General features: G+C 56.7%; 2 protein-coding genes across 2 annotated transcripts; one reads left to right on the top strand and one right to left on the bottom strand.

Annotated features, from left to right (window-relative positions):
* The first annotated feature begins 270 nt into the window (after positions 1-270).
* On the top strand, positions 271-15002 carry NRTN (neurturin). The gene is made up of 3 exons (XM_063108928.1): positions 271-346; positions 11059-11234; positions 14465-15002. The coding sequence occupies exons 2-3, from the start codon at positions 11066-11068 to the stop codon at positions 14887-14889; spliced, it is 594 nt and encodes a 197-aa protein (XP_062964998.1). The 5' UTR covers positions 271-346; positions 11059-11065; the 3' UTR covers positions 14890-15002.
* A 2738-nt stretch (positions 15003-17740) lies between these two features.
* Positions 17741-18850, bottom strand: LOC134389215 (3-galactosyl-N-acetylglucosaminide 4-alpha-L-fucosyltransferase FUT3-like). The gene has a single exon (XM_063112723.1). It carries the CDS (start codon positions 18848-18850, stop codon positions 17741-17743), a length of 1110 nt encoding a protein of 369 aa, XP_062968793.1.
* Positions 18851-27682: the final 8832 nt, after the last annotated feature.

Consider the following 27682-nt stretch of genomic DNA (forward strand, 5'->3'; position numbering starts at 1 on the left):
CCTCCGCCCCGCAGCCCCGCGCCGCGCGCCCAGGCCGCCCGCGCCGTCCGTGCGCCCCCGCGCCCCGCGCCCTCCCCGCCGCCGGCCGTCCAGGGCACCCCCCGCCCCAGCCCCAGCCCCCGCCGGGCCGGGATGGCCTCTGCCCGCGGCTGAGCGAGCCCGGGGGGGCCCCATGGACCGGCCCGCGCCGCGCCCCCCCCGCGGCCGCCCCCTCCGACCCGGGCCCCCCCGGGCGCCGCGGGCCCAGGCGGCCCGGATGGCGGTCGTGGCGGCGGGGACAGGGGCTGGGGCCGGCGCGGGCGGCAGGCGCAGCCGCCACTGACGGGTAGTCCGGCGCCTTGAGCAGGTAAGCAAGGGCAGGGGACAGGGCCCATGGGGGACCGGCGCGGGGGTACGACCCGCCCCGCGGACGGGGGACTGGGGGGGATAAACCAGTAGCTGCCTTCCTCGAGCCGAGGACCCGCGGGTGCATGAGGGTGGGGCCGGGGGGCGACAGGTCCGCGTGTGGCAGGGAGCAGAAGTGGGCAGGGCGATCCTAAGTGCCTCTTCAAGCCAGGATCTGGCGGCGGTGTCCCTGTCCGACGGACGGGCTCGCCCCAGCCTCCTTAGACCCCCATGGGTGCGTCTGAGGAGGGGTGGAAGTGGGGGCAGCCAGAATCCTCTCCCCAGCCTCTCGGAGGGCGAGCCCCAGACACCCCTTCTGCTTTGTGGTCTTCGAGGGGCCGTGGGGGGCATCCGGATCCCGCAGACCCCGGGTGGGGGGGCTGCCGTCGCGGCCCAGCTGCGCTCAGACGTAAACATCTGTCAGTGTCGCGTTCCAGCGCGTTCTCTGCGCGCCGCCGCTGCCGCCGGGGACACCGTGTCCTCCGGTGAGGGCCGGGCCCTCAGCTCCTGGAGCAGCCTGTTCAGCCACAAGAGGGCGTGAAACGCTTTGGAGGGGGGTCCCTTATGGGCAAAGACTGGATTTGAAGTTGGGGGGAGGATGTGCCCTCTTTCCCTGCTTTTTATAAAAGGGGTCTCTTGCTCTGGATAGTCTCAAAATTGTCCCAGGAGGTGGTTTGTGGGTTAGCAGTCATGAAGTTCCAGGGGGCCTGCACAGAGTGGGCAGATTTGGGGTGGGACCTCTCCCAGGGTTGCCCTCTCCCCAGGAAGCAGCAGCATATATTAAGGTGCCACTAGCCCAGCTCAGCGGGCCTGTGGTTACCTGCAAGGCTGGGTTATCAGATCTGGGAGCAGGGCCGGAGGCCTAAGAGGGGGTGCAGGAGGCGGGACCCTTGACTTTTCTCACTCCGGCCTGTCCATCCTGCCCTCTCCCTGCCCCACATCCTTCTCTGTGTTCCATGACACTCTTTGTCTGTCTTCGAGTGCCCCAGGCAGAGGAAGCCCCAATGGGGCGTGCCTGGCCTAGGCGGATGTCAGTGGAGGGCAGAAGCCCAGCTTTGCCAGGTTCTGCCCACCCCCGCTTCTTGCCTTGGGGCCCCTTGGAAACCCCTTCCCACTGCCTTCATCCTAAGACTCCTGAAGTTCCCAGTTCTAAAGTCACTCCACCCCTAGCACGCTGCAAAGAGCTGGAACTAGGGGTGCAGGGAAAACAAAACATCCGCTCTTCATCTGGGTACAGTGCCTGAAATTCCACCATCAGCACTTGCCTCTCGGGTTTCAGGCCTCAGTTTTCAGGGAGCAAGGAGAGGATATAGCTTTCAAGAGTCTGGGGCAGAAAGGACCCCAAAATTTGCAGCCAGGCACAAGAACACAATCAAGAGATTGTTTCAACAAATGTTTGTCGACATCATTGGTGTGGCTGTTTGGTGTCAGGGCTCTTGGGCTCTGTCCTTCAAGGGAGACAGACTTAGACCCAGGGACACAGAGCTGGTGAAGCCTGGAATGGGAAAGGAGGGCTCTACCTCCTGGTAGGAGGGTCAGGGAAGACCTCCTGGAGGACGGACCTAGGAGCTGGGGCTGCAAAGGATGAATAAGAGTTTTCTAAGTGGGAAAAGAAGGGGCATTCCAGGTGGTGGGAACTGCACATGCAAAGAGATGGAGGCAGGAAGTAGCGTGACTAACTTTAGGATATTCAAGGTGCCCTGGCGAGTGTGGGAGAGGCTGTCCTGGAAGGCTGGCAGAGGAAGAACTGGCTTGGGGCACCCCAGGATGGATGGTGAGGGGGTGGAAACAGAGGAGGGAAGAGCAGGTCCTTAATGCATCCAGCGTCACTGGGCCGGGCTGCCTTTGCTGAGGGGCTGTGGGATTTTTCTGCAGATGCATCTTCCCTGGTCCCCCAAAGCGGGGGTAGGGTGGGGGGATGGGCTGAAAGGGGGTCCAGGCATCAAGGCCAATGAGGGGAGATCAAGGGGCAGACGAGGTTTTTCCATTCTTCCCATGGAACACCTACTGAGTGCCAGGCAGGCCCAGTGGGAGGCCTGGTTCTGCCCATTTGGCAGCTGAGAAACCTGAGGCTGGGCAAGGCGGAGGGATCGTTCCTGCAGGCTACGCATCTTTCCTGAGCATGAAGTTACTGTGGGCTGAGCTCCAGGCTGAGGTGAGGCAGAGGACAAGATGGGCCTGGTCTCTGCTGCACGTGGAGTTGAGGGGTGAAGGGGTTGGACAGGAGTCTCCCAAACCAGCCTTGAACTTGCCGGGGTGGTAAGGGCTGTGGAGGAAGCCTGAGAAGGGAGTGCACATGAATGGGGGCCTCTTTGGCAAGAATGTTCAGGAAGGGCCTCAGAGAGGATGGTGTTGGAGTGAGGGGTCTGCCAGTCAAATCCTAATGAAATCAGGCTTCAGGTGTGCCCTGGAAGAAATTAGCCAGGGGTACAGCTTGCAGCAAGTGGCTTCTACTTCCCCCATGGGGAAACTGAGGCCCAGAGAGAGGGCATCATTCGTGCCTAAATAGTGCAGTGCATCGGGAACCCAAGGCAAAAATCTGAAGAAGATTTTTGGGGAGAAGGAAAAGGTGATTCAGGATGAAGCAGGAAACTGGGGGGTGGTTCTCGGTCTTCCCCCAGTGTTAGGGTTTGAGCCCCATCTGGAGTCTGTGCCTCAGTTTCCCTTTCTGCCAGCCAGCCAGCTTCCTGTGGTGTCCTCCTGGCTGCTCCCAGAAGACCCACATCTCTCGAGCCACCCGCTGGGCCTTGTGCCAGCTGCTCAGCCATGCCAGGACTCATTAGGCTGATCCTGTCATCCTACCCCGGGGACCCCCCTCCTGCCAGCTCCAGACACCTGCAGGGCCGGCCCCAGGCCAGCCCGGCCAGCCTGACTAGCCTGGTGTGGTCAAGGTGGGAATTTTATGGGCCAACCGCAGAGGACTGGCTGGGCCAGAAACAGTCTGAAAAGCCGGCGGCCCTGCCACACACACGCACGCACACACATGCGTGCACGCTCCCCAGCCCTGCCTCCCCAGACACGCCAGTGCTGCGGGTGCAGGAAGAGAGAGCTCCAGGCACTGAGGCTGACCCTAGGGGCCTTAGGGTCCCCATTACGTCCCACCCACCTTCCCACAGAGTCCCTGGCTCTGTTAGTTCCAATCACACTGGTCACCGCAAACAAGCCTGGTCCTGCCTCCAAGCCTTTTTTTTTTTGGTGTTATAACACCAAGGTCAAGTTGGTTAGATCACAGTGTTATAACACCACACTGTAGCCAGCTGAGCTAACTGGCCAGCCCTACCTCTAAGCCTTTTCACTTGCCATCCCACTGCCTGGAACATTTTCCCCAGATCGTCACCTGGCGGGTTCTTTGCCATCCTCCAGGCCTCAGCTCAAATGTCACCTCCTCTGAGAAGCGCTCTTTGACCACCCAACCCGGAAGCAGCCCCCAGTCACCCTTCTTTCATCATGTTTTTGGTGTTGTACTGCCAACATGTAAATTACCTTATTTCATATTCATTACCTGTCTCTGCCACTGGTTGGCCAGCAAATCAAAGGTGGGGCCCAGATTGACCTTGGTTACCACTGAGTCTCTGGCCCCCAGCCCAGGCCCTGACACACAGCAGGTGCTTAATAAGTGTTTGTTGGGTTAATAAATGTATTGGGGCAGAACCTAGCCTGGCTCTCTGGGCCCTTTATCTCGTTCTGTTCTGCTGGGTATCTTTGAGGAAACCTCCTACCTCCTTGGGTCTCTGCTCCCCTGACCTCTCAAAGAGCAGGGCAGGGCTGGCCGGTTAGCTCAGATGGTTCGAGTGTGGTGTTATAACACCAAGGTCAAGGATTCGGATCCCCGTACTGGCCAGTCACCAAAAACACCCCCCAAAACAGTAGGATCTAACACCCCTCCCTCGCTGCCCAACTTCTCCTCGGCACGATGACTCTTGTTACCAAAAACCTGGTGGCTCCGAGCTGTGGTTGTAGAATCATTGACAGTACAAGTTTGGAGTCAGACCCAGGTTCCAACCCCAGTTCAGCCACTTATTTGCTGTGTGACCTTGAGCAAGTCACTTAACTTCTCTGAACCTCAGTTTTCCCACGTGGAAAAGAGGGTTAATAATAATAACATCTTTTGCAGGGACTATGGGGGAATTAAATGTATGAAAAGCACTTAGCACAGTCTCTGGCACAAAATAAATGGAATAGCCAACATTGCTGGATGTTAATGTTATTATTATTGTTGTTGTTAGAGGGGCCAGATAACACGTGGTTATGAATGTGGTGGATGAGATGTTGGAGCTTGGGCTTTAAGGGATGAGTAGGAGTTTGTCTGACCCCCTGTGTTCAAATCCCAGCTAGGGGCTTGCCCAAGCTGGTTGGTTACAGCGCAGTGTTATAATACCAAGGTCAAGGGTTTGGGTGCCCCTACTGGCCAGCCACCAAAAAAAAAAAAAAAGAAAAAATCCAGCTTGGCCACTTATACTGTGTGGCCTTGTGTCACTTCACCTCTCTGGACCTCAATTTTTCCCATCTACCAAATGGGGATAAAATAGTACATACCTCGCTATGAGTTACTACATGTAAAGTGCATAGAATGGAAGTGTTGTTCAATAGTGTTAGTGTCAGCTATTATTATTATTATTTTTTTTACTACTATTATTACTGTGAAGCAGCCAGCACAGTCCTCCTCAGAAGCCTCTCTCCCGGACTGTGCACCCCTCAGCTTCACTTTGGTGAAGACAGACCCGTGGGTCCTCAAGACCAGCTCAGGGGCTGGGACTTGATGCTCAGGGTAGAGGGGAGCCAGCGATGGTTCTAGCAGCTGGGCAGCATTCAGCTTTTGTGGTGGGGGGAGAAGATGAGAGGCTGGGCTCCCTGCCCTGGCCAGGCCTGGAAGGGTCAGCTGGGGGTGTCTGTGTCTACACCCCCCCCAAAGGATGGCCCCTGGTCCCCACAAATACAGCATCAGAACCAGCTGTGCTCGCCAGATGTTCCTGGTTTGCCCCCAGATGTGCGTCTCTGGCTTGCGGCTACCCTCGCCTCCCTGTCTCCCCAAGGGAGGGGGCACATTTTTGTGGACTGTGGAATTTGTTTTTTGTTTTGCAGAAGCACTGAGTCTTGCCTTGAAAGAGGCGCAGACCCCTGGCCAAGTCTCACCCCTCTGAGGGCCTCAGTTTCCCCATCAGTAGAACCCCAGGGAACCCCCAGGGGCCATCTGCAAAAGGGAGCTAGCGGGGATGTCCTAGGAACAGGCCCAAGGCTGGCAGCACTAATGGGGAAACAGAGGCACAGGCTCACAAGCACATGTGTCTGAGGGCCAGGCCCAGCTGCTGCCACCCACCAGGCCTGTGGGATTTCATTGAATTCAATGGGTCTCCAAATAAAGGAGGGTATCCTGTGCAGACCATGGAACATATGGGGAAATTGAGGCTCAGAGAGGGGGAGGAGCGTGCCCCACATTACACAGCCAGAAAGAGGCAGAACAGGGACCCAGACCACATGCCATGGTGGCATTCACAGACACACGCCCATCCCCACTCACACGTGCAGGCCACCCCCACGTGAGCGCATGTGGCTTTGAGGCCTGGCTCCCTCTGCTGTAGGCAGTGGTGACAGCCCCAAGAGCCACCTGGGCAAGCTCTTCCAGGTCCCCCCTGGCATTCCCACTGTGCTGGGAGACACCCTTGGTGCCTTTACTGAAGATGGGGAAACTGAGTCACAGGAAGGCAGAAAAGAGGTGGGGTGGAGCGGAAGGAAAAGGGAGCGCATAGAGGGAGACACCCCACGGGCAGAAACGTGGAGACAGAATTCTCAAAGTCTGCCTGTGCCTTGAGTGGCCTCAGCCCAGGATACCCCTCCAGAAACTCCCAGTCCAGCAAAGACACATGTGGACACAGACACCATGCCGGCAGGGCTGGGTGAGAGGGAGGGACCCGTAGCTGGGGGCAGCCAATATGGGGAGCAGGGAAGGCTTTCTGGTGGAGGGGTTGTGGGAGCTAGGGTTTTGAAGGAGGAATAGGAGTTTGCCAGATGGGGACAGGCCCCAATTCCAGGCTAGAAAAAAACACTGGATGGTGGGGACCCTCCCCTTCTCTCCCCTGGGAGCAGCCATGCAGGAGGTGCCTCCCTAAGGCCAGGAGTTCTACAGGGCAGAGGCTCCAGATCCGGGGACTGGGGATGCCTGGCAGGTGTCCCCTGGGAAGCTTTTTGACAGGAAGGTGGGGCTCCAGGGTGTTGGCTGGGCACAAAGATAATGAGCTACATTTTTTGGCACCACCAAGGAAGCTGCCAGAAACATGTTCCCTTGTCCTGGCTGCCTATTTCATAGATTGATTGGAAAGACTTGCCCAGCTGTGTGACTTCCACCTACTCATCCCCGTCCCTGAGCCTCAGTTTCTCCTCCCTTCCCACTCCAGCTCTGGGAATTCTGTAGCCCCCAGCAGGAAGTGGACATCTAGCCTGGGTCTTTCCTGCTGCAGTCAGGCTGGCGTAGCACCCCAGGAAGGGAGGATCCTCTCTGCCACGGGCAATGAGGATTTTCCAGGGTCTGGACATTTTCTTTAGGACTAAGAGGGGACTAATGGCCAGACCCTGTATAGACAGTGCAGTGGGCACTGGAGAGTGGGCAGGGGTGGACCTGGGCCAGGTGGCAGTGGTCAGGGTGGGGCAGTTACCTCTCGAGTCATTTCACCTTCTGCTCACTATTTCTATACCTCTCACTGTGCCTTCCGGAATCTTTGCAGCCCTGGGCCCGAGCACCCTGGCGGTGTGTTCACCTGTGTGCCCCTGCATGTGTGAGCGTGTGGCCAGGATGCAGGAGTCATGAGGCAAGCAGGTGACAGGCCCAGCCAGCCCTGGGAAAATGCCAATGATGATGGCCACCCCCATGCCTACAGACGTGCGTCCCTGTGCTGCGTACAGCAACAGGTGCTCGTGGGAGGACTTGGGGGCCACGTGTGTGTGGTTGTGGCCCTTCTCTGTGTCAGTGTGCGAGAGACCGTGTGCATCTGTGTGGAAGTGCTTGAGCGTGTGGAAGCCCCTGAGTGTGCAAGAGCGTGTAAGAATACCTGAGCGTGTGTGAGTGGGAGCTCCCGAGTGCAAATGAGTGGGAGACCAGCCTGTTGTGTGTGAGCTGGGAAACACCCCAGTGTGTAACAATGTGTGGGTGCAGGTGTGGAAATGCCCAGGCAGGGCAGTGTGACAACACACTAGCGCGTGGATACGAAGGTGTCCAAGCATGTGAGTGCGATCATGTTCCAGTGTGCGGGCGTGATAACAGTGCACGAGTGTGGAAACGTTCGAGCATGTGCTTGGGCATGTTTGGGCTTAAGTGTGAAAACACCCAAGTGTGTGAATGTGACAGTGTTCAAGTGTGTCCTGAAACATCCAGGCATGTGAAAGGGACAGCGTTCGGGTGTGCACATGTGACAGTGTTTGAGCGTGTATGAGAAGGAAGACACTCAAGTGTGTGTGAGAACGCTGGGTGTGCATGTGAGTGTCATGCAGGTGTGAACCCACAAGTGTGCTGGGTGAGAAAAGCCACCTCCTGGGTCTAGTAGCCACCAGAACACAGCCACACACACCGTGCACACCTGCCCCCTCCCCACTGCCCTCCGCCACACCCGCCTCACCCCCTCCCAGTGGGTCTGTGCCAGAGACAAACCAGTTGGGTGACCCCTGTACAGAAAGGCCCATTGTTAACGGTGGCTTATCAGCCGAGCCCAGCTTGACCCCCTCCACCTGCTTTCCTGCCTCCCACCAGAACTCGGAGCGGGGGGGGGGGGGGGGGGGTCTGCAGCTCCAAGGCCACCAGGGGCTCCCATGGCTTGGCCCTCCTGGAGATGGCTTCTCAGTCACCCTGGGGAAACCCTTGGCAGAAATGGGTGACCAGAGCCTGAGGCTGTGCAGGGGCTTTGTCCCAGCCTAATGGGGAAACTGAGGCACACCACTCTAAGACTTGCGTGTGAGGGCAAGCAGGGTGCTGGGGGTGCAGAGAGGTCTTGGGCCTGGGTGGGTATTCCTGCTTGTCTCCCCCTCCTGGTGGTTGGGCCACCAGCATTCAAATCCTAACTGTGCAACCCTGGGCATGTCACTTTGCTGCCCTGGGCCTCAGTTTCCCCATCTGTAAAATGGCGATAAGGAAATTACCTTGCTTCTTAGGACTCTCGTGAGATTGAAATGACTTAGTATGTGTTAAATTTGTAGAATGGGATTGGGCATAAAGTAGGTGCTTGTTAAGGGTAAGGCGGATAGGATTTGGCAAATGTTGGGGCTGCCTTCTGCTTACTGCATAACCTTGAGAATGAAATATTCTCCCCATGGCCCACCCAAGGCCCTGCACCACCTGCCCCTGTCACCTTCCTGCCCTCCTTCCTCTCTCCCCTCGCTCACTCTGCTCCAGCCTCATGGGCCTCCTCGCTGTTCCTCCAACATGCCAGGCTCGGTCCTGCCCCAGGACCTTTGCACAGGCTGTGCCTCTACCTGGGACACCTACCACCAGATTTTCCCGCTGCCAACTTCTTACTCCTGGGTCTTAGCGCATGTGTCTCCTCCTCAGGGAGGGTCCCCTGACCACCCCAGCGAATATAATCCCCTTGAAAATCCTTTCACTATTGTTTGTCTTCATAACACTTGCCTGAAATCGTTTTATTCTTTTTTATGTTTCTTTGCATATTGTCTGTCTTCTCCACCAGATGAAGTGAGTCTGTCTTGGTCCCTACAGTATCCTCAGGGCCTGGCCATTTGTAGGTTGTCAATCAATGTTAGACAAGTGAATGGGTAAATAGATGGATGGATTCATTGAGAGGATGAAAAAGAGATGACAGTTGAAATCTCTGGGCTTAGTATACAGTCAGTGCTTAATAAATGAAGGTCGGTTTTCTGAATGGGGCCGGTGCCATATTAGGGCAACAGATATGAAACCCTGGACCCTCTAATTTGGGATCTGAGTCACCCACGCCTATCTTCTTTGGGTTTCTTTGTTCCTCTCCCATTCATTCATTCATTCATTCATTCATTCAGCAAATGTCTATTAGCAACTATTATGTGCTAGCAAACCACTTGAGCTGCCCTGGGGAAGTCAATCTCCCCTTCAGGTTGACTCTCATCAGACTCCCCAAACTGGTCTAGGATATGTTTACACCTCCCCGTGTAAGGGAGCTCCCTTTCTACCAATACCACCAATAGTTAGCAAAAACGGCGGTATCAAGTACCATCAGCGTTTGCTCCCAAGCACAGCCCAGCCGATATGGTGTGTGCCATGTCAAAGAATCTAGATTGGAATTCCAGGTCCTTTTCTAGCTGAGTGCTCTTGGGCAAACTCTTACCCGATGTGTGCCTCAGTTTCCCCAGCTGGAAAATGGAGATGCTTGTGCCTCTCTTGTGTGGGCTTAGCATAGGGCCTGGCACACAGCAGGTGCTTAATAAATATCCCCTGTTACTGCCTGGCAGGTGTAGCTCCTGTGCCCGTGCATCCATGGGAGTGGCGGGTGTGGTGCTGGGGGGAGAGGCGGCTCCAGTCTCGCTGCCAAGTAGATGCAAATTGCACGCAAATAACTGCTCCGCGCAGTGCGGGGCAGCCCGCGCGTTCCTGGGTGCGCGCATGGGGGCGCCCGGCGACCCCGCGGGCCAGGCCCCGGCGCGGAGCTGGCCCGGGCGCTGACCGGCGTCCAGCCTGGCGCTTTCTTTCAGCGCTCCGTGTAAATGTTTACACCGGGCTGGACGCCAGGCTCCGCCCGGCCCGACAGCAGACGGCCAGGGGGAATGTAAACGTGGGCTGGGGAGCAGTTCAGACGGGCGGGGGTGGGGGGTGGCGAGGGAACGCGTGGGTTATTAAGCACCTACTGTATGCAGTGAGCATTCAGGGCATTGTGGGGGCCCACAGGGGGCCGCTGCAGTAGCCTGAGGCTGGAGCGGAGAGCACAGGCGGTCGGGGAAGTCCTCTCGGAGGAGGTGCCTTTTAAGCTGAACCCTAAAGGGGAATGGGAACGGAGAGGGAGGGAACAGCTCCGGGTGAAAGGCCCAGCCTTGCTGGAGGTGGGACTCAGTGTCGGGGGCAGGTTTGGCCCATCGCTGCCCACCCCTGGACATCAGTGTATTTGTTGGGAAGGGAAACTGAGGGTCGGAAAGGGGCAGAGAGTCACTCAAGGGCATGTATATGGAGGGAGCAGTCTCAACCCCCGTTTCCTCCCTCCCAGACTATCGTAAGCACCGCCCCGGCTCTCCACCCTGGTCCCACAGTGCCACCTGCTGGAAATACCCCCACTCCTTCCACGCTTCCCTGTCACTCGCTGGACTGCGGCCACTCCGGCCTCCTCCAAGCTCGGTCCAGCCACAGGGCCTTTGCACTGGCTCTTCGCCTGCCTGAGATACCATTCTGCTCTGCCTGGCCAACTCCAACCTTTGTTCAACTCTGAACTCTCTCACCAGCTCCTCAGGAAAGCACTCTGGGACCCCCAGATGGGGGCGGGTCCCCTGTTACCCCTGGCACAGAGCCCACCTATTCCTTGGCAGCGTTTTCACAACCTTGTTCCGTGGTTCCTTGATGAATCATTTCTGTGTTATTATTGATCATTAAGCAGGAGTTGTTCAAAGTCAGGGGCCCCATTGGGTCCACAGTGCCTGGCCCAGCGCCCTGCACCCGTTTGTGGCTGGAGGGACAGACGGGGGTGTGTGTGGCTGACCATCCCGTGCCCGCAGGCCGAGGATGCAGCGCTGGAAGGCGGCGGCCTTGGCCTCGGTGCTCTGCAGCTCCGTGCTATCCATCTGGATGTGTCGAGAGGGCCTGCTCCTCAGCCACCGCCTCGGACCCGCGCTATCCCCGCTGCGCCGACTGCCTCGCGCCCTGGACGCCCGGATCGCCCGCCTGGCCCAGTGTAAGCCCCTCCTCCGTGCTGGGTCAGATACCCCTGGCATAGGGGTGGCCATGACGGTGGAACTTCAGGCAGTGGAGCAGGAGGGGGGTTCACAGAGGCGTTTTTTACAGATGGGGCGGAGGGAGGGTGAAAATCCCCCCAATGGCCTGGGCGGGGTGGGATGACTGCTGGGAACTGGGGTCTTTCGGCTGAGCTGTCACAGGGAATTAGCCTCTGGCCCTGAGGGGCCCTAGGGGCCAGATGGAGATTAGACCAGGGTCTTGGGCCTGGGCGGCCGCTGCAGCGCAATAGGGGTGGGGTGTGGGGGAGTGGAAGACAGGACCCGAGGCTCCAGTGACCTGCCCAAGTGGACAGGGACCAAGGAGAGGGGGAGAGAGAGAGAAACCTAAAAACAGGAGAATAGATTCAGAGACGAGGAGAGAAATGCCAGAGAGACAGAGAGAGAGAAAGGGAGCTGGCCAGTTAGCTCAGATCCTTAGAGCGCGGTGCTGGTAACACCAGGGTTAAGTGTTCGGATCCCATACCTGCCAGCCACCAAAAAAAAAAAAAAAAAAAAAAAAAAAATCCCAGAAAGGGAGACAGAGAGAGACGAGGGAAGGCGGCACTGAGGAAGAGAAATGGGAAAGCACCTGCCCTGCTGCAGGTTCGGTCTGGCAGGGGCAGTGCGTGGGCCCCGACCTCGCGTGCGACGGCGCGGGTGTCCGGGTGTGGACGCGGGCGGGGCGCGTGCGCGGTGCCTGCGGGTGTGGACCGCGAGCACGTCTGTGCCCGCCCTGCCGGCCCACACAATCCTTCTTTCTTGTGCTCACAATGGACAAGGGTGGCCCCCAGGCGAGAACTCCGCTTCCGCCCCCGCCGCTCTCCGCCTGCAAGTGGCGAAGTCCTCCCTAGGACATTGGGTCCCAGAGACCCAGGCAGGGGCCCCCAAAAGCCAGCGCTCCAAGACCTGGAGACAAGGCATGAACGGTGATTTTGGACATCAGGAGGGTATCGGCCCATGGGCGGGTGCCTGCCAGCCCTGTATCCTGTCCCTGGGCCCAGCCCTCCTGGGGGAAGGGAGTGGCTGCTGATCCCCCGAAGTCCCAATGTTCTAGGCCCTGGAACTAATGCGATGATGGTGGAATTCCAGGCTTGGGGGATTGGTGGGAGGGCATCTCTTCTCTTTGTGTTCCAGACCCTATGTGAGTAGCCAGCCCTGCTGGAGGGAGACAGGGCTAGACGTACTAAAAGATTATTCATTATTGGGCCGGCCCATGGCTCACTTGGGAGAGTGTGGTGCCGATAATACCAAGGCCACGGGTTTGGATCCCTATATAGGGATGGCCGGTTCGCTCACTGGCTGAGCGTGGTGCTGACAACACCAAGTCAAGGGTTAAGATCCCCTACCGGTCATCTTTTAAAAAACAAAAAAAGATTACTCATTATTTATGCGAAATTCAAATTTAACTGGGCATCTGCATTTTAAATGGCAACCCCTCAAATAACTGCCTAGATACACACTTCTGGGGTGGGAACACTAATAGTGGAATTTTAAGCACCAGAAATGAGCTCGGCTTGCACCTAACCCCCCCGCACAGTCCTGGCCACCCCTGTCCCGCCCTGGCCTTATAGAACACGGACTATGCTGCTCAGTCCTACCCTGATGTCCAACCCTCTCAGCCCCAGCAAGGACAGGGATTATGCAAGCTTTTGAGCAGGCAGGGAAACTGAGGCACTGAGTAGGGCCATCACCTGCTTGAAATTGCAGGAGATGAAAGTGGCAGAGCCAGACTGAGAGCCTGTGTCTGTCTGGTTTCTGAGACCCTCTGTGGGAACAGACACCCCCCCCAGCGCGACAGACAGCCCTCCCCCTTGGACCTCTCAGAAAGCTCATTCTTGTGAAAGCCAGGTGCGCCAGCCTTGGGGGCAGACGGGGACTAAACTCAGGATTTCCTCTCCCAACCACAAGAGGACCTGCCACCTGCTCTGGGGCTGGGAGCCCCCTGCCTGCAGTTCCACCAGCAGTGCTGACTGCCAATCCAACGTCATTTCTCTCCTGGTGCTGTGGAGTATTGGGGCAGGGCCAACCACTTTGGGTAGTAAATTTAGGCTTCAGGGCCCTGGGAATCTGTGACTTGGGGCACCTCTCAGCAACTGTGAGAGAAGAGGGCTGGACTTGGGCCCAACCTGGTGAATGATGGAGGTGGGAAGAATGTCCTTTGGGGCCTTCTCTTTCTCGGCCACCTGCTAGTGGTGTGACTTTGGGTAGTCTTTGCCCTCTTAGATGCTGTTTCCTCACCTGTGGCATGGGAGTGGCCCTGACACAGCTGCTGCCACTCCATGGGGTGGGGTCCCCACACAGGCCTGGAACGCAGTAGGCTTCAGTATCTGCTGCTCTTCTGGGCGTTCTGAAAAGCCCAAACACGCTGATTTGGTTTATTGGATGGGGAAACTGACACTCACTGCACGGTGGCAGCAGGAATGGGTGTGTGTATATAAACAGCCCAGGGGCTCAGAGAAGATGCGGGGGCTTTGGTTGGGGGTCCTAGAGAGAGTTAGAGACCCATGACAGCCTAGCAAGAGGGTGAGGAATGGGGGTGTTGGAATCAGAACCCCAATGCTGACCAGAGAGGGTGCACCAATGCCCTGGGGGCAGCCCAGCATAGGAGTGGCAGCAGCCGGAAGCCCAGCAGAGGCAGGGATTCGGGTCCCCATCACCCCCAGCTGAGCCCTCCATTTCTTTTCTATAAAGGGGTTGGGGTGGCTCAGTGAAAAGGGGAACCTCCCCTCCCCCACCCCCGAGCAGCCCAGCATATGAATGGGGTCCAGTTAGAGTCCGGAAAGTGGGTGTAGGGAAGCAGAAAATGGACAGCAATGGGGTGGGGGGCCCAGAGGAAGTGAGTTAAAGACCTGGGTCAGCTTAGTTCAAGGTGGGCAGGCTGGAAAATGGTCCCCGACACTCAAAAAGGGGTAGCCAGGTTCTGCGCAGCCCAACCCAGGATTAGGGTCCAGAGAGGGGTGTTGGTAGCCCGTGGGGGTCTGAGTACGCACCCCACCCCACCAACGCCTCCCAGAGAGGGTGCATGAGCAGCTGAAAAGGGGGTGGGGAAATGTGGGGTCTGGGGGTGAGATGAGAAGCCGTCCGCGCCCGGCGTCCCAGCAGGGGTCTTTTTTTGCAGGTGGACAGCGAGGGTAGGGGGCTCCCTCCCACATCCACTGACCCTCACTCCCTTCTCTCCCTCCCCTCGCAGACCGTGCCCTGCTGCAAGGCGCCCCGGACGCGGTGGAGCTGCGCGAGCTGACGCCCTGGGCCGGGCGATCCCAGGGTCCGCGCCGTCGGGCGGGGCCCCGACGGCGGCGCGCGCGTGCGCGTGCGGGGACGCGGCCGTGCGGGCTGCGCGAGCTCGAGGTGCGCGTGAGCGAGCTGGGCCTGGGCTACGCGTCGGACGAGACGGTGCTGTTCCGCTACTGCGCAGGCGTGTGCGAGGCGGCCGCGCGTGTCTACGACCTGGGGCTGCGGCGCCTGCGCCAGCGGCGGCGCTTGCGACGGGAGCGGGTGCGCGCGCAGCCCTGCTGCCGCCCGACGGCCTACGAGGACGAGGTGTCCTTCCTGGACACACACAGCCGCTACCACACGGTGCACGAGCTGTCGGCGCGCGAGTGCGCCTGCGTGTGACCCTACCTCACCGGCGCCGGCAGGACGGCGGCCACGCCCTCCGCCCCGACGGCATCCATCGTCCCGCCCGGCCGGACCCGCCACAGACCTGCCCATGCGCAGAGAATGCCGTCGAGGCCACAGGACTCTCGCGATAATTGTATCGAGATAAAGCGTGGGAAATGGAGCCCGGCTCGTGCGTGGTTCAGTGATATGCACTTCACACTCCGGGAGGCGACGGAGGCGTGCGGGGCGGGGACGCCGTCTCCACTGGGGAAAGGGGGAGGAGCGGGGGGACGACCTGCAGGGTGGAGGAAGGATCCCTTTGCTTCCGGGGGAAAAAGAGAAGTAGATGCAAGGAGGGTCCTGCTTACAGGGAAACAAAGGAAAGTGGGATGGGTGGGGGCGATTTTGACAGTGAGTGTCCTTTCCACCTCCCTTCTGGTCCCTCTGTCCCTCCCTGGCGTGTCCCCATCGGCACCTCCCTCAGTGTGTGCTTCTGTCGGGGGAAGAGGGAGCTGGATTGGTAGAGGGAAGATGGAGCCATTGTGCGGATGAGGAGATTAAGGTCCAGATGGGGAAGGAAGGGGTTGCATTGGGGTTGATATAGGGGGTGGGAGGTCCAGGTAGACCAGGCCTCCCTCTTCCTTGGGCCTGTCCGCCCCCACCAGGGTGAACTATTTCCTTTCACCAGCTAAAAATACCCGCCGCTCTGCCCACCTCCCGGGGGGGACAGGTTTGGGGCGGGCGCCAGCCCCGTCCAGCACTAAGTCGGCGCCTGCTGGGGTAGACCTGGGTCCCCAGGGACCTGGGTCCTGGATCCATAAAAGCCCTGGCCCGGCCTCTAGGGGGGGATTTACGACGAGCCCCCGCAGAGGATGGAAAAAGCGCGGCGCGGTGTTTAGATTTCCCTACGGTGTCACCTTGATGCTTGGCAGGCACGGGTGTTGGGTTCCCAGACTGTGGGAGGGGTCGGCGGATCCTAGGCCGGAGGAGGGGCTTGGGAGGGGGCGGGTGCTGCGACCCTAGGGCTGGCACCCGATAGGTCAGAGGGTGAGGACCCTTACCCTCCTGCCCCTTAGACTGGAGGGTCGAGAGGGTGCAGTTCCCCCTCCCCCCAGACAGCTTTCCTAAAGGCGTGGTCCCCTTCCCCCCCCCCCCCCCCCCCCCCCCCCCCCCCCCCCCCCCCGCTGGTGAGGGCTCCCAAGGACATATCCTCCTCCCTCTTGCCCCAGACTGGGAGATCCCAAGAGTATGGCCTTTCACTAGACTGGGTCCCCTCCCCTCTTTTCCAGACACTCAGGACCACAGTCTAACAACAGTGTCCTTCCCAGACTCAGTCCCCATCCCACAGCTGGAGGCACAGGTCAGAAGCTGCCCCCAGGGAGACTCACCCACACTGACAGTAATATCCCCAGCTCCTGGCTCCCTGGGACCCCTAGCTGCAGCTGGAGATACTCAAGGCAGCTAACAAGCAGGACTTCCCGGGATCCCTGACAGCAGGGCTTGGAGACCAGGTCTTGGAAAGCAATTTCAGTGCTGTGGCCGGCTGGGGTCCCTGTCCGCCCCCACAGTCTTTGACTGTGAGGTTGCTGACTCAGCCCCGCTGTGGCAGAGAGCCTGGAGTTTCCAGATGCTGCAGAAGCCAGAGTGGTGCTTGCTGTGAGCCTCAGTTTCCCCATCCTAGATGTCCAGGTGGCCCTGAGCCTCAGAGAGGGAAGTTGCTCAGTCAGAACACACACTGGGAAAACTGGCCTTTGGGGCCGGGTCTGTGGCCCCTGAAGCTCCCCTGCCTGTGTGTGCAGCCTGCTTGGGGCCTTCTAGGACCTCCGTCTGCCCATCTCCGAGATCCAACATCCCAACCACAGGGCGCTGGCCCAGCCTGCTGGAGAATTGGAATGTAAACAGCTGCACCTGCACGGTCTGAAGCTGGGTTCTCAGCAGCACACCATGCATGGGTCAGGGGTCACAGCTGCCACACCACACACACACGCACACACGCACACTGGGCATAGAAGGTCCTCTTGTCCCTGTTCTGACCCATGCTGACTCTGAGACAGCCTGGCCCCCATTTCCTACCCCTTCCGGGCCTTGGTCTCACCACCATCAGGGAGCTGCTGGAGGATGAGCTCCCCACAGGGCTCTGAACATCCTCCTGAGGGGCTTGACCTTGAGAACTCTAGAATGGTCTAGAGCAGGGATTTTCCACCTCTTGACATTTGGGGTGGGAGCATCTCCTGTGCATCGTAGGGTGTTTATCGCATCCCTGGCCTCCACCCACTAGAAGATATCAGTCCCCTCTCCCCCAGGTGTGACAAGCCAAAAAAATCTCCAGACATCGCCGAGTGTCTCTTGCGGGGCATGAAAACCACTGTTCTAAAACAAAGGAGGACATGTTAGTTTTCCTTGCAACATTCTCATCTGGAAAATGGTGACATCATCATTGTACCACATAGGCAGTTCACAACAGCAATAATAATCACAAGCACATTAGCCAGAACTGTCACTAGTTGTTGGGACCCCAGACAGCCAGTTCCCCAGGGGCTGAGTGCTGTGGTCCCCAGGAGGTGAGGCTCTTAGCAGGCAGCAGCCAGTGAGACAAATCTCTGGTAGCAGGTCCCCACCAAGTAAAGTCCCCAACAGCTGAAGTCCCCAGTAGGTAAAGTCCCTAACACACAAGGTAGCCAGCAGGTGAAGGCCCTGGCAGGTGAGGTACCCAAAGCCAAGGTTTCTGGCAGCAGAGACCCCCAGCAGATGATGTCCCAGGTTAAATGAGATCTCTGGCAACCAAGGACTCCAACAGGTGAAGCCCCACACAGGTGAGGTCCCAGGAAGGTGAGGCCCCAGCAGTCCAGGCCCCAGGCTGGCCACTTTATGTGAACCAAGCAGCTATGCTTGGCACTGTCTGGTACCTGGATTCTTGTTGCAGCTTCCAGCAGGCCTTGCAGAAAGCCAGGGCCCAGCTGATGGTGCGAGGCCGCAGAGTCTCCCGCCAACGAAAGTAGCTCAGGTAGCGGGCATGGTCCTTGTCCAGCAGCTGCAGGTACTGGGCCAGGTGCTTGGGGCTCTGGAAGTCTTCCACGTGGATGAAGGCATCGGGAGGCAAGAACTGTTCATAGCCGCTCCTGCTGGGACCCATCACCACGGGCACGGCCCAGGCCTGCAGGGCATTCTTCCACAGCTTCTCGGTTATATAGTCAGGGTGCAGAGAGTTCTCAAAGGCCAAGTAAAACTTGTACTGGGCCAGCTGCTCCATCATGGTCTCCTGGGCCAGCGGCATGTGGGCCTTTCCGTACACGTCCACTTTGAGATGAGTTTTCAGCATCTGGTAGTACTTCACCCTGGCCGAATCCGCCTTCCAGTTGGACACCACCCAGGCCACCAGCTTGGTCTTGGCCGAGAGGTTGACCTGCCCATCAGCAGGCTGGCCAGGCCACGTTTCAAGCCAGCCGTAGGGTGTGAAGATGTCTGAGTCCCTGCGGTAGGACATGGTGAGATTGAAGTAGCCGTCCAGGGCTTTCAGCTGCCAGCAGTTGCTGGGTGACTCCAGGCTGAACCACACCCAGCGCTGCCCTGGTGGCCTCGGGGAAGGTGGGAGCTGCGACTGTGGCCTGGAGCTGATATCCCGGTGATGTACGATGACTGCGTCTGCCTGCGGGTACATGCTGCGGTTGGCGGTCAGCTGGCAGTCGGCTGAGCCAGGCCGCATCTCCGAGCAGCGGGACAGAGCCACGGGGTTGTTGAATGGCCATGTCCACAGCAGGATCAGCAAGGGTGGGAGGGTGGGGAGCCCCGCCGACACACTGGGAGCCATGGTGACAGGTTCCATTATGGTGAGCCCTGACCTAGGGGACCCAGTGGCATTATTTTGAGACACACGCAGGTAGGAGAAGAAGCACACAGCCAGAAGCAGCTGCAATAGCAGACCAGTGAGACAGAAGCGCCATGAACGTTGTAGCTGGGCCCAGCCAAGGGGATCCATGGGGCAGAGTAGCTGAGAGAAGAGGAGAGGGCAACAGCATCATTGGTGAGAAAAATGCAACAGGAGCTATCAACGTTACTGTTCATGAGTCCTGAAAGGAACAATTATTTTTCCTATTTTACAGATGGGAAAACAGACCCAGCAAGAAAACAGTAGAGCTGGAATTCCAACAAAGGGAGCCTATCCCCAGAGTCCACTTCCTCCTGGCCACTAGACAACATGACCTCTCTACCTGGGCAGGGGTCCAGGGGGAAGGGGGGAATGGGTTGCAAGGGCTTTCCCATCCCACCTTGACCTCGCCCTTGGCTAGCTGGGAAGAAGAGACAGAGCCCCGGAGTCGAGGCTTGAATCTGGGGCTCTGCCTGCAAAGGGTACAAGGGGGTTGGGTTTTGAAAGGTATATAAGAGCTTGCCAGGTAGGGCAGGAGTGGGCCCTGCTCATCCTGGAGATGCCCAGTTGGTGACTGGACCTGCAGGACTTGACAGAGCCAGGGAAAGGCCTGAGGTACTCAGTGTGGGCACCGGCTCTGCAAAGCCCAAGAAAGGAAACCTTCAGAAGGCTGAGATGGCACAGCTGGAAAAGGAGGGGAACCTGGGCCACCTTGGAGGGGTGGACAGGGTGAGGCTTGCAAATGGCAGAGTACAGAAGCCCTCAGGGAGATGCTGGAGGGATCTCGGGACTGGGGAAAGCCCTTCTCCTAAAAGGAGGACATGCAGCATGTCTGGTTGCAGGTAACACTGCAGACCCAGGGGCATTAGGGGACAATGTGCCCCGAGCCTTGACTGGGGTTTGAAGTGGAGGCAGCCTCACCCACCTGACAGATGAACCTTGGCTTTCGGTGTCAAGATCTGGCTAGTTTCCTTCCATCCCCAGGTCTTTCCTGTCCCTGTGGGTAGCCATAAAGTCCTCCCAGACTCCAGACCCCAACCACTGGGGCAGAAATCCAAGACCCCAGACCTGCCCCTCTCTGCTCCATGTAATCCTGGTGCTATCCATTTTACAAATGAGGAAGCTGAGGCTCAGAGAGATACGTATGTGTCTTGCCAAGTACACACTGCTACAGCCAGCATGATCCAGACCCCAAACTCTCCCCACTTCATGTAATCCCAAACTCTTCTCTCACTCTGCAGGTAGAGCTGAAATCTCCAGACCAGCCCCATCCAATAGAACTTTCTGCAGTGATGGACATGTTCTCTATCTGCACTGTGACTGGAAAACTTCTTGGGACCTTTGGAACATCTTGAATGTGCAAATCTACCTCTTCAACTGTACCATTTATGGACTCTACAGATCAAGTATTTATGATGAAAACTGAGTATCCAAATTGCATTGTGAGTGTAAAATACGCGCTGGATTGCCAAGATATAGGATGAAAAAGACAATGTAAAATACTCATTAATACTGTTTTATATTGGATACATGTTGAAATGAGACTAATTTGGACTTGTGTTAAAGAAAGTATACTATTAAAATTAATTTCACCTGTCTTTTTAATTTTTTTAATATGGCTACTAGAAAAAAACATTTTTTTTGTTTATTTTGATGGCTGGCTGGTACCTGGATCTGAATCCTTGACCTCGGTGTTATAACACTGCTCTAACCGACTGATCTAACTGGCAGCCCTTGGCTGCTAGAAAAATATTACATATGTGGCTTCCATTATATTTCTGTTGAACAGTGTGTGGTGCTCTAGAATTTCTAAGAAGTGGAAACTAGTGATAATTGATCCCAATTTAAAATGCACTGGGCCCTCTGCCAGAAAGATTTATCCAAATACCTGCAGACATGCATACAAGGGCTTTTGGAATCAAGCTACAGCCCATCAATGTTTGACAAGTTAAATTAGGGTCCCTCCCTGCAATGGAATACTATGCAGCTGTGAAAAGCATGGTATAGGCACAGATCTGCAGAACAGATATAGGTTTTCTGGAAGCTGACACTTCTACAGTTTGGGAACCTCTCTGAGAAACAGTAACCAAAATTATGAATCCAGACTTACATAAGGAAGCAAATTTTTATTTAAGGGGCCCGGAAGCTTAAGTTTCATGGACTTCGTGATAAAAACTGTCTCAGTCTATCACAAAATAGTTTCCAAAACATACAAGTGAAGTTTGATCTAAACCTGTGTTGTTCAGTGTGTGTGGGCTTCTGATACTTGCCACGTGGCTGATGCTATGGAGGAATGGAAGTCTTGAATGTTATTCAACTTTGAACTTATTTATTTTAGGGCCGGCCCGTGGCTCACTTGGGAGAGTGTGGTGCTGACAACACCAAGTCAAGGAAGGGTTCAGATCCCCTTACTGGTCATCGTTAAAAAAAAAATTATTTATTTTTATTTTTTTGGTGTCTGGCTGGTAAGGGGATTTGAGCCCTTGACCTTGGTGTTACAACACCATGCTCTAACCAGCTGAACTAACCAGCTAGCCCCTCAATTTTAAATTTAAATTTAAAAACTGAATAATGTAAAAAAAATTTTCCCGGGCCGGCCCATGGCTCACTCGGGAGAGTGTGGTGCTGATAACACCAAGGCCCCGGGTTCGGATCCCATATACGGATGGCCGGTTCGCTCACTGGCTGAGCGTGGTGCTGACAACACCAAGTCAAGGGTTAAGATCCCCTTACCGGTCATCTTTAAAAAAATAATAAAAAATAAAAAAATAAAGAAGGAAAAAAAAAGAAAGAAAAAAAAAAAACTTAGCATCGAATAGAAATGCACTTAAAGTGTAAAATGTTTTGTAAGCAAGTATTAGAATGAAATATTAAACAGCTCATTAATCATATTCTATATTGATTACATACTTTTTTCTTTTTTTGTAAATCATTTCATTTGAGTAATTATATGATTACATAATGAAATAATGCTTTGGATGTGTAGGCTGAAATAAAATATGTGGTCACAATTAAACTTACCAGTATCTTTTTATTCTTTTTAGTGTTGCTGCTAGAAAATTTTAAATTACATATGTACTGAAAAACAGTTTGGCAGGTCCTCACCAAGCTAAATGTGTATTTACCTTATCACCCAGAATTCCCCGTCTATGTATATACACAAAAGAATTGAAACCAGGGACTTAAACAAATTCATGCACACCCATGACCACAAGCATGACTCACGATTGCCAAAAGGTGGGACCAACCCAGTGTCCACTGCGGGATGAATGGATAAACACAGCACCGCCCATCGCACAAAGAAATGTCATCCAGACATAAAAAGGAAGTTAGTTCTGACCCAGGCTACTACCTGCATGAAACTCGTGCGCAGTGAAAACAGCCAGTCATAAAAGGACAAATGCTGGGAGAGTCCCCGACTTTGAAATTTCTAGAATAAGCAGGTTCATAAAGACAAGACTAAAGGTCATGGGCGGGCAAGGGAGGATGGACAGCTCCTGTCAGCGGGGACAGAGCCTCTGTGTGGGGAGTGACAAGTTCTAGGACTGGATGGAGGTGACGCTGCATAGAGTTGTGACCGCGCGAGGGTGCCTCGGGGGAGCTCCTAGAGGAGCCCTCCTGACCAGCACCCCCAGGCGGGCAGCGCGGGTCCCCTCCCGTCCCGCAGGGCCCCTCCCCGTCACCTCTTTGCCCCTCAGTGCCCCCCACGCCCCTTCTCCCCTCACGGCCTCCCCCACCCCCCCACGCCCCTTCCCCCCTCACGGCCTCCCCCAACCCCCCACGCCCCTTCCCCCCTCACGGCCTCCCCCACCCCCCCACGCCCCTTCCCCCCTCACGGCCTCCCCCACCCCCCCACGCCCCTTCCCCCCTCACGGCCTCCCCCAACCCCCCACGCCCCTTCCCCCCTCAGGGCCTCCCCCAACCCCCACGCCCCTTCCCCCCTCAGGGCCTCCCCCACCCCCCCACGCCCCTTCTCCCCTCGGGGCCTCCCCCACCCCCCCACGCCCCTTCCCCCCTCACGGCCTCCCCCAACCCCCCACGCCCCTTCCCCCCTCAGGGCCACCCCCAACCCCCACGCCCCTTCTCCCCTCGGGGCCTCCCCCACCCCCACACGCCCCTTCTCCCCTCACGGCCTCCCCCACCCCCCCACGCCCCTTCTCCCCTCGGGGCCTCCCCCACCCCCCCACGCCCCTTCCCCCCTCACGGCCTCCCCCAACCCCCCACGCCCCTTCCCCCCTCAGGGCCACCCCCAACCCCCACGCCCCTTCTCCCCTCGGGGCCTCCCCCACCCCCACACGCCCCTTCTCCCCTCACGGCCTCCCCCACCCCCCCACGCCCCTTCTCCCCTCACGGCCTCCCCCACCCCCCCACGCCCCATCTCCCCTCACGGCCTCCCCCACCCCCCCACGCCCCATCTCCCCTCAGGGCCTCCCCCACCCCCCCACGCCCCTTCCCCCCTCACGGCCTTCCCCACCCCCCCACGCCCCTTCCCCCCTCACGGCCTCCCCCAACCCCCCACGCCCCTTCCCCCCTCACGGCCTCCCCCACCCCCACACGCCCCATCTCCCCTCAGGGCCTCCCCCACCCCCCTACGCCCCTTCCCCCCTCAGGGCCTCCCCCACCCCCCCCACGCCCCTTCTCCCCTCAGGGTCTCCCCCACCCCCCCAACGCCCCTTCTCCCCTCAGGGTCTCCCCCAAACCCCCACGCCCCATCTCCCCTCAGGGCCTCCCCCACCCCCCCACGCCCCTTCTCCCCTCACGGCCTCCCCCACCCCCCCACGCCCCTTCTCCCCTCAGGGTCTCCCCCAAACCCCCACGCCCCATCTCCCCTCAGGGTCTCCCCCACCCCCCACGCCCCTTCTCCCCTCACGGCCTCCCCCAAACTCCCACGCCCCATCTCCCCTCAGGGTCTCCCCCACCCCCAACGCCCCTTCTCCCCTCAGGGTCTCCCCCAAACCCCCACGCTCCTTCTCCCCTCAGGGTCTCCCCCACCCCACGCCCCTTCTCCCCTCACAGTTTCCCTTCAAGGGTCTTTTAGCCTCACATATCCCCCGGATTCCTGCTCTAGCTCCCATTTCTCTCCTCACCCGCTCCCTCTCTCCCGCCACCTGCCCGCTCATGCTCACACCTCTGTCGCCCACGGACCCCACACGTCTACCCCTCCTCCTCCCCCAGAACCGTTGGTTCTGTGCCAACCCCAGCTGCAACTTGAATCTGAGCACACAGGATGGGGGTGGAGGGGAGGAGGTCTTTCCTACGAGGTGGCCAGTGCATTCTGGGCTGGGGGGTAAATCCGTGCCAAGAGGTCTTACCTGGAGGGGGCAGCGGGCATGGGACAGCCACCAGCTCACTAGGAGGCTAAGGACTGAGACACAGCTGGTATCCTGGGATGTGGACGAGACGAGAACAGGTAGGAAAAGGAAGAAGGCGGTGTACTTTGTGCTACCACCCTTGGCACCAGGTGACCAGGTATATTCTGTTGGGAAAGCGATTATCTAGAAGCAAAATATGGTAAGACCAGAAAAGGGTGGTGCAGGAAGTTGGAGGCCAAGGTTACCACCCTGACCCGACCTGTAGCTTTGAGGCTGTGTGGCTTTGGCTGCACAGTTGACCCATCCCTATAGTGGAAAAGACTGACCTACATCAGTGGTTCTCAAAGTGGGTTCCATGCGGGGGGGGGGGGGGTCCAGGACTTCCTTAAGTGGGGAAGGGACAGATGAGCAGAATTTCAACCTTCTCAGCTTCATTCCCACCAGATCCCACTCCCCTCACTCAGTCAGTCAATCAACAAACTTCTTGAGCACCTGTTGTATACCAGACCCCGCGAGACTTCAGGGGCGAGTGGGTAAGGCAGGCAGTGTTAATACAAGCTCATAAGTGAGCACACAGTTATAATTTCTGGAAAACGAGGAGGAAGGGACATGGTCTGGGCTTCCTGGTCATTTGAGCTGTAAGTGAAAGCCTCGTGGGAGTTCTATAAGTAAAAAGGGGAGGGAAAGGCTGCCTGGTTAGCTCGCTTGGGAGAGCATGGTGCTGAGAACACCAAGGTCAAGGACTCAGATCCCCATACTGGCCGTCCATCCTCTCCAAAAAAGGGGGGGACGGAAGAGCATTCCAGGCAGAGGGAATAACCTGTGCAAAGGCCCTGAGGCAGCGGAGGTTCGGGCCATTGGAGGAAGTGGATGAAATTCAGTAAGGCTGGCTCTCCCAGAGCAGACGAGGCAGAGCCTTTGCTGAGGCCAGGCCATATCTGGCCACGGTCGGCGATGGGGTGTTTAGTGTGAGGCCCATAGGAAACACGAGGTCTCAAGCAAAGGGGTTACCATGTTGACTGGTGTACTGAGGTGCTCTCTCAGGCTGCCATGGGCCGCCACATTGGGGACAGGCACAGAGATGGGGGAGGAGCAGGCTGCTGCTGTGGTGTCCTAGCAAGTGATGATGGCCATCTGGGCCAGGGTGGTGGCCCAAGACCCAGGTCTGGTGGCCCTGACCAAGCCCCTCTGTGGCACTCAAACTAGAAGCTCCAGGAAGTCCCCCAAGCTTCCTGGCATGGATGAGAGACATGACGTGGGAGACTGGTTTTCAAACAACATGGTCTTAAACTTCATTAATCCCATTCTGGGCACAGAGGCTACACAGCCCAAGGCCAGCCTCCGGGTGTGACTACTTCCTTCGGTGTTCTGGAAATTATTTCCAAGAGGCTGCTTCATGCTGCCTGGAGTTCCATCTGAGTGCCCCGCTAGGCCAGCAGAGATTCTAGGAGGCAGGGCTGGGCCAGGAGGCTGGGGGTCTCCCAGGGCAGAACATTTACAGAAAGGGTTGACCTAAGTCAACTCATCATTCAGTCCTTGGCTGATGGGATTGTCTGGTGACATTACAAAATAACTGATGGGGCTGTCACTCTCGGTGTCACTGTGTTCTGGACGCACAGCCAAGCATTAACGGGCAAGCCTGCAGCGTCTCCATGGCAGCTATGCTGATGCAGATGCTAAAGTTCTGAGAGGAGGCTTCCCTTGTCCCGAGTCACATGGAATCACAGATGTACCAAGCTGTCCTCAATTGTACAGCTGTCCTCTTTGCCCTCTGCCTCCTGGTTAATTCCTGGTCATCCTTCAGGGCCCAGTGCAGACACCTCCTCCAGGGAAACTCCCACGTGGAGCCTCCCCTGTCCTCTCTGAGCTGTCCATCCCACAATTGTGATCGCAGGGCAATGGAAGTTTGGACAACTGGGCCGGCCACAGGGCTGGTGCTCCTGGGGTCAATTGCTGTAGCTGAACTGAGCCCTGACCCCGAACTGAACCCTGATCCTGAGCTGAGCGCTAGTCACAGCTGAGCCCAGATCCTGAGCTGAGTCCCCAACCCCAGTGGAGTCCCAGTTACACCTGAGCCCTGACTCCAACTGAGCCACCACTGCAGAGAAGTGGAGGTTGGTGATTGGGGTTCATGGGGGCATTCAGGGCTCCTGTTTCATTCTGCCCACACCCAGCCCTCTCAGGGATTCCTGTCACTCCACAGGATCTGGAAATGAAACCCATGCTCCCTTTGACAGGGAAGGAAATAGAGATTCGGGGTCAGGTCCCCCTCACCCCCCACGCCCCTTCTCCCCTCACGGTCTCCCCCTCCGCCACGCCCCTTCTCCCCTCACAGTGTCCCTTCAAGGGCCTTTTAGCCTCACATATCCCCCCGATTCCCGCTGTAGCTCCCATTTCTCTCCTCAGCCGCTCCCTCTGCCCCGCCGCCTGCCCCTTCATGCTCACACCTCTGTCACCCACGGACCCCTCCCCCGCCCCTCCCCCGCTGGGTGCTCAGCCCGCCTGACTCCCACACAACCCGCCCACCCACTCCCGTCCACTCCCCTGGCTGCCCCCCGTCATTCTCCCCCATTCTTAAAAAAAAAAAAAAAGGCAAAAAATAAGAAAACAGTTCATGGAAAAATAGAATAATAATACAAATATATCTAATACCAATCTTTGTGAAAATTTTCTCTTTAAGGGAGTCAAGTGAAACCAGGGGGAGCGGAGAAGGAAACAGGGAATCTGGCACTAGTTGTGATCAATTAGTTGTGACCCCACTGCACTCCCGCCCGCCTCCACGAACCTTTTTGTTTTGTTTTTTGTTTTTTGTGGTTGACGGATACAGGGATCCAAAACCACGAACTTTTTTGAAGTACACCCCTACTTAATGCCACTGAGTTACACACTTAAAAATGGCTAGAATGGTGAACTTTGTTTTATATATATATATTTATATGTATCTTACCATATTTATCTTATATGTATCTTACTACAGTTTGACAAATACTATATGCCAAAATCCATTACCCTACAGATATGTACAATCATTTCAATAAAAAAATTAAAAATTAAAAAAAATTCCATTGAATTGAACACTTTGGAAAAATTACAAAATAAAGGAAGAAAAACTATAAATAAAAAACAAAACAAAAATGAACTACACATTTTAAATGGGGGAACTGTATAATATGTGAATTCTCACAGTGAAGGTGCTTTTAAAAATGAGCTTCATGGCTATAGGCTCTATATTCTATCAGACAGGGCTGGTCTATACATTGCAGTGCAGAGAGGAGCCCTGGCAAGTGACCTATGTGTGTTGAAAAAGGAGCAAGATTCCAAATTACAAGCTCACACCAACGTTTCTGGAAGGGACTCAAAAGACAGGCCCTTGGGGAGGCAGCCTGAGCCAGGAGCGGGAGGAAGGTTAAACTTTGACCATATCCTGCTTCCCTCGGTAAAGCTCTTGGGCCATGTGCTCTGGATTATATAAAAAATGTAATCACTATCATGCTGTCCGGTTAGCCCAGCTGATAGAGCGAGGTCCTGATAACACCAAGGTCTGGAGTTTGGATCCCTGTACTGGCAGCCGCCAAAAAAAAAGAAAAAAAATCAATATGCTATCATAGGCGTTTTCAGTTTATAGCAGCCC

The sequence above is a fragment of the Cynocephalus volans genome, chromosome 10, assembly GCF_027409185.1.
Source record: "Cynocephalus volans isolate mCynVol1 chromosome 10, mCynVol1.pri, whole genome shotgun sequence".
In the NCBI taxonomy this organism is placed as follows: Eukaryota; Metazoa; Chordata; class Mammalia; order Dermoptera; family Cynocephalidae; genus Cynocephalus; species Cynocephalus volans.